Source organism: Poecilia latipinna, unplaced genomic scaffold (assembly GCF_001443285.1).
Source record: "Poecilia latipinna isolate Pla-1442-1.1 unplaced genomic scaffold, P_latipinna-1.0 Scaffold1929, whole genome shotgun sequence".
Lineage (NCBI taxonomy): Eukaryota > Metazoa > Chordata > Actinopteri > Cyprinodontiformes > Poeciliidae > Poecilia > Poecilia latipinna.
Genome location: NW_015114545.1, coordinates 1 through 4,632, shown reverse-complemented (window position 1 = coordinate 4,632; position 4,632 = coordinate 1). Strand labels below are relative to the sequence as shown.

Below are 4,632 nucleotides of genomic sequence, written 5' to 3'. Positions count from 1 at the left end.
GACGCCGGATGGTGGACCAGAATCGCCTCGAAGCCGTGCTGAAGTCTTTCTCCATGGCCTCTTCAAACTCCTCCTAGCCTGAGCTTATGAGCTAATTATGAGCTAATTACTCAATGCAGATAATTATACTGTACTGTAAAAACATTCAGTTACATTTCTATGGTTTTATTTTAGAATTTTGCATTAAATTTGGTTTCTAACATTGAATCTCTTCATAGCTGCCTTGAATAGCTGGTGGAGATCAGCAGGTTCATTTATCACCAGTGTTTGTTGCAGCCGTGTAACTCAGGAACCCAAACAGAGAAGTGCATTGTGGGAGAATCGTCCTGCTGCTTTGATTCAGGTGATCAGCCAGGTATGTTTTCCCCAACCAATCAGGTGCAGCGTTTCCCTGATAATTGAAGGTGAGGAGTGAAACTGTAACAGGTCAGGACGGCTGAGGAAGAGGAAGATGGCTGCAGCTCACCTGATGGGAACAGGTGAAATGAGAGGGAGGGGCAGGTGTGTTTCCAGGCAGGTAGGGGGCGCCCTTAGCCATGACCGTCGCATGACTCGTCTGACCAGCACACGCGCACAAACACACACACACACACACACACACACACACGGACACATGAATGAGAAGTGAAACACATGAATGAACACAGAATGAAAACATGACTATATGGTCGTTATGGCAACCAGCAACTCGTTGTAAACCTGGACCTTCAACCTTCCTGCCGCAACTGGTTAGTTTCCAGTTTAATTCTGATGGGGTCCAGCACTGATGGGGCCCAGCGCCAGCCAGCTCACCTTTGCGGCGATAGCAGCCACAGTGATGTGGGACGAGCCGTGCTGGTGGTGCTGGTGGAGGTTGTGCCGTCCTCTCCTCCTGTCCTCTTCGTCTTCGTCCTCTTCCTCGCACTGGGTGCCGCGCTCCATGGTGTGAGTGTTGGCGTGCGTATTGGTCAGCAGGGAGGGCATCGGCTCCAGGGCGGCGTGAGTGGATTTAACGTGAATGGCGGCTTCGCGCAGCAGGTCGATGGCGTGAGGCAGAGCGGGGAGGATGAACTGGAAACACTCCTGCAGGAACACGGACATGTTTAGTCCCAGAACGCCCAGAAAGCTTCTCCCAGTTCAGACAGCAGCAGGAAGTCGACCTCCACCGACGCTTTTGTCAATGCCTTCAAATGGCCGCCTGCATTTGGTTTGGCTTCATATTTCTGAAAATGACCTCATTTGATCTGGGTTTCTGCAGTAAAAACACTTTTGAGCCCATTAGATGTGGCAGAACCCGACAAGAACTGTGAGGAGTTACTACTGCACCTGGGAGCCTTTCTTGCTGCCTGGAAGGTTGATGATCAGCGTTTTACCACGAATACCGCAAACTGGCCTGGAATGAGTGCAGAGGAGCCAACATTAGATCAAGCAGGTACATCACACACACACACACACACACGCACACAAGGCTGCTGTTGACTTCATGAGCCTCACCTGGACAGCATTCCCAGAGGGGTAACATTGAGGGATCCCATCAGCATGGCCAGAGCCATCCCTGGAGCCTCTCGCTCGATCACCTCCCTGGTCGCCTGCAACATCAGTGGGATGACTTCATTCATAGGACAAACATTTCAGAGACATTCCTGCTTACCGAGCCGACAAACGGGTCGCAAGAAAAAAGATGCAAATTAGCCTCCAAGGATTTGAGAAAATCAAGTATGAAGCTACAAAGAACCCGTTATCTTCTAGTTTTGTCAAATATGGCTGCCTTGATGAGGTGGAAAACACGTTAGCAGCCTGGCTAATGCTACATGCTAGCAGCCTGGCCACGTGCTAAATGCTAGCAGCCTGGCTAACACTACATGCTAGCAGCGTGGCCACCTGCTACATGCTAGCAGCCTGGCTAACGCTACATGCTAGCAGCCTGGCTACACGCTACATGCTAGCAGCCTGGCTACATGCTAGCAGCCTTCCGACATGCTACTAGGATCGTTTCTGCCACAGTAATGTTTGGTTGGTGCTGCAGCCTGTGGACTTGCTGGTGAGTGGAACTGGGAACCGTCACGGTGGGTTCATCTGAAGCAGGGAGTGTTGGCCTGTACTGGTACCTCTGGTGTAACGTCTCGTGGTGCAAAACCAGTTCCTCCTGTGGTCAGAATGAGATTCAGCTCCTGCTCATCACACCACTCCAGAAGAGTTTCCTGCATGGAAGGAAACACAAGAACCAAGTCAGGAACATTTCCGCTTCCTGAACCAGCATCTGAAAGACATCAAGGAGCCCGTACCTTGATTTCCTCGATCTCATCTGGAACTATTTTGTAGGCTGCAATCACTCCTCCCAGCCTGCAGGGGGAGACGACAGTGAGGGTCAGAATGTGGAGGCGCGTAGCGCCGGCGTTCATGAAAGGACTCACAGTGATGGGTCGTGGACCAGGTCCTTCAGGTTCACTCCACTCCTGTCTTCTGCCAGGTTCTTGAAGCAGCTGTCACTGACTGCAGGGGAGAGAGGGCCGGGTCAAAACCAGAACCGTTCTGTTCAACTCTTTCTAAAGCAGGGGAGGGCCGGTCTCCTGCAACCTTTAGGTGTCTCTACTTCGACACATCTGAGTGTCGAAGTAATGAGGACTCATCAGGACTCTGGAGAACCTGACTGCACTGAGGAGGAGATTCAGCTGTTGGATCCAGGTGTGTTGGACCAGGAAGACACTGGACCTCCAGGACCAGGACTGCCCACCCCTGTTCTAGACCCATTAGGTCAGAACCAGAACCATTCTGCATTCTAGACCTGTTATCCTTTAGCAGCGCGTCTCAACTCAGGTTCTGGTCCTCCCTCTCACTTCTTCCAGTTGGGTCCAATTAGGTCCAGTTAGGTCCCGTTGGGTCCACCACGTTTTAATGCCATATGGATTATTTATGCAAAAGGATCCAGAATAAATTCTAGAAATATGAATATTTACTATAGAAATCTTAGATCCTGAACTTTTCCAGACTTTGGTCAGAACCTTTTGGGCCCGGTTCCATCAGCAGTGAGCCAGAGCTGAGTAAGGAGAGACGGGCCAGCGGATACCACACCCAAAACCAGAGCAAACACAGGGGAACCACCGGGCCCAGTAAGGCATCTCCCTCCTGGCCTGTTGGGGCAGTTCTGAACCGGGTCGAGTCCAGTCCGGTTCTGGATCTGTGCAATGCTGCGTTTACTGTTTCCATGTTGGCTGATTATTATTCAATGCTGTAATTAACAAAACACCACCTTGTTTGGAGTGGCCTAGTCAAAGTCTGGACTTAAATCCTCCACCATCTGAAATGAATCAGTTCAACAGAGCAGGTCAAAGGCCATGCTTAGTGACGTCAGAGACTCAGCTGTTAGTGGGTGTGAATACTTTTTCTGTCAGCATGGAGAGATCCATTCAGAAATTAAATCATCGGTGATCATTTCAGTTAGTGCTTCCTATTGGACCCTACTGGGCCCAGTTCCCGGCTCTGGTTCCGAAGCAGCTGGGTCGAGCCTCGGTTTTGCCCTCCCATGTTTTAATCAGCTGAGTCGCGGTTAATTATGCTGGCGGCCCATTTCCGCTTTAACCAGGCCGGCTGGATCGGTTTGTGTGTGCGCGACCAGAACCGCGGCGATGGTCGGAACCAGAACATCTGCAAAGGGACATGAATAATGCAGCTCATGTAGGAGCAGAGCGCTCCAACGCGAGGAAACATGAAGTTCAACCTGAACCAAGCTGGATCCGTTCAGCACAGCGGAACGTTTCAAAATAAAAGCCTGCCAGGGATTTCTAATGGCCCCAGCCCGCAGGAGGAGGCGCTCGCCTTTTGTTTTGAAAGTCCAAACCGGGGTTTCTTCTCCCGTCTGTCTGCCTAAATGAAATATCCCAATCCGCTCACATTTCTGCTCCAAACACAAATTTCTTTGAATAACTGACGTTTCCATACAGATATGAAACCAATCCCAGACGAACCGAGCCCGCATGTGTCCGAACCGAACCCAGAGCTCAGCCCGAACCGCCGGTTAGCTCGCTGCTGCTAACCGCCGCTCCGCAGAGCTCGCAGCCCGGATCGTGACAGCCGCCATAAAACGGCTCCGGTCCGCAGCGAACCGGGCTGCTTCGGGTCGGAACTGCGAACCTACCAGTCAGGATTCCCACTCGGGTCTGATGGTCGTGGTTGGTGAGAACCATCCCGTCCGCCGCCATGTTTCCAACCTCTGTCTGCACCGTGACGGCTCATACGTAGCGGCGGGGGAGGGGGGAGGTTCCGCTGCACCTCTGGAGGACGGGCCGAACCGAGACCAGCTGGATGAGTCCAGATGGAACAGAACCAGCTGCTGGTTCCGTGACTGTTAAGAAGTTCCGAAGTCGGGCCAGAACCGGTTCTGGTTCTGGAAGCAGAGGCTCTAGCTCAGGGGTGTCAAACTCAATTTCACCGAGGGCCACTTCAGCATATTGGTCCCCCTCAACGGGCCACATTGACGGTACAAATCAGGAGGGCCCAGGTCCAGTCCTCCAGACTGCAACTTTTAGATGCATCCCTGCTAAAACACACCAGACAAAAGGTTGACTTCCCTCATTCAGTTCTCTAGAGGCTTATAATGAGACAATGATCCAGGTGTGTTAGAGAAGGAACGCATCTAAAGTTGCAGATGGTAGC

General features: G+C 51.7%; 1 protein-coding gene across 2 annotated transcripts in view; it reads right to left on the bottom strand.

Annotated features, from left to right (window-relative positions):
- LOC106935216 (gephyrin-like) overlaps nucleotides 1-4,380 on the bottom strand; it is a 32,695-nt gene extending 28,315 nt beyond the window's left edge. The window contains exons 1-8 of one of the 2 annotated variants that reach the window (XM_015015577.1): nucleotides 4,115-4,380; nucleotides 2,394-2,472; nucleotides 2,265-2,322; nucleotides 2,088-2,180; nucleotides 1,474-1,568; nucleotides 1,306-1,372; nucleotides 793-1,062; nucleotides 467-556 (exon numbers count right to left, since the gene is read on the bottom strand). In XM_015015577.1, the coding sequence (XP_014871063.1) occupies nucleotides 467-556; nucleotides 793-1,062; nucleotides 1,306-1,372; nucleotides 1,474-1,568; nucleotides 2,088-2,180; nucleotides 2,265-2,322; nucleotides 2,394-2,472; nucleotides 4,115-4,178 (816 nt within the window). In that variant the 5' untranslated portion in view covers nucleotides 4,179-4,380. The remainder of the gene's footprint in view (nucleotides 1-466; nucleotides 557-792; nucleotides 1,063-1,305; nucleotides 1,373-1,473; nucleotides 1,569-2,087; nucleotides 2,181-2,264; nucleotides 2,323-2,393; nucleotides 2,473-4,114) is intronic. The other variant, XM_015015578.1, reaches the window with a different exon arrangement.
- Between the last annotated feature and the right edge of the window lie 252 nt (nucleotides 4,381-4,632).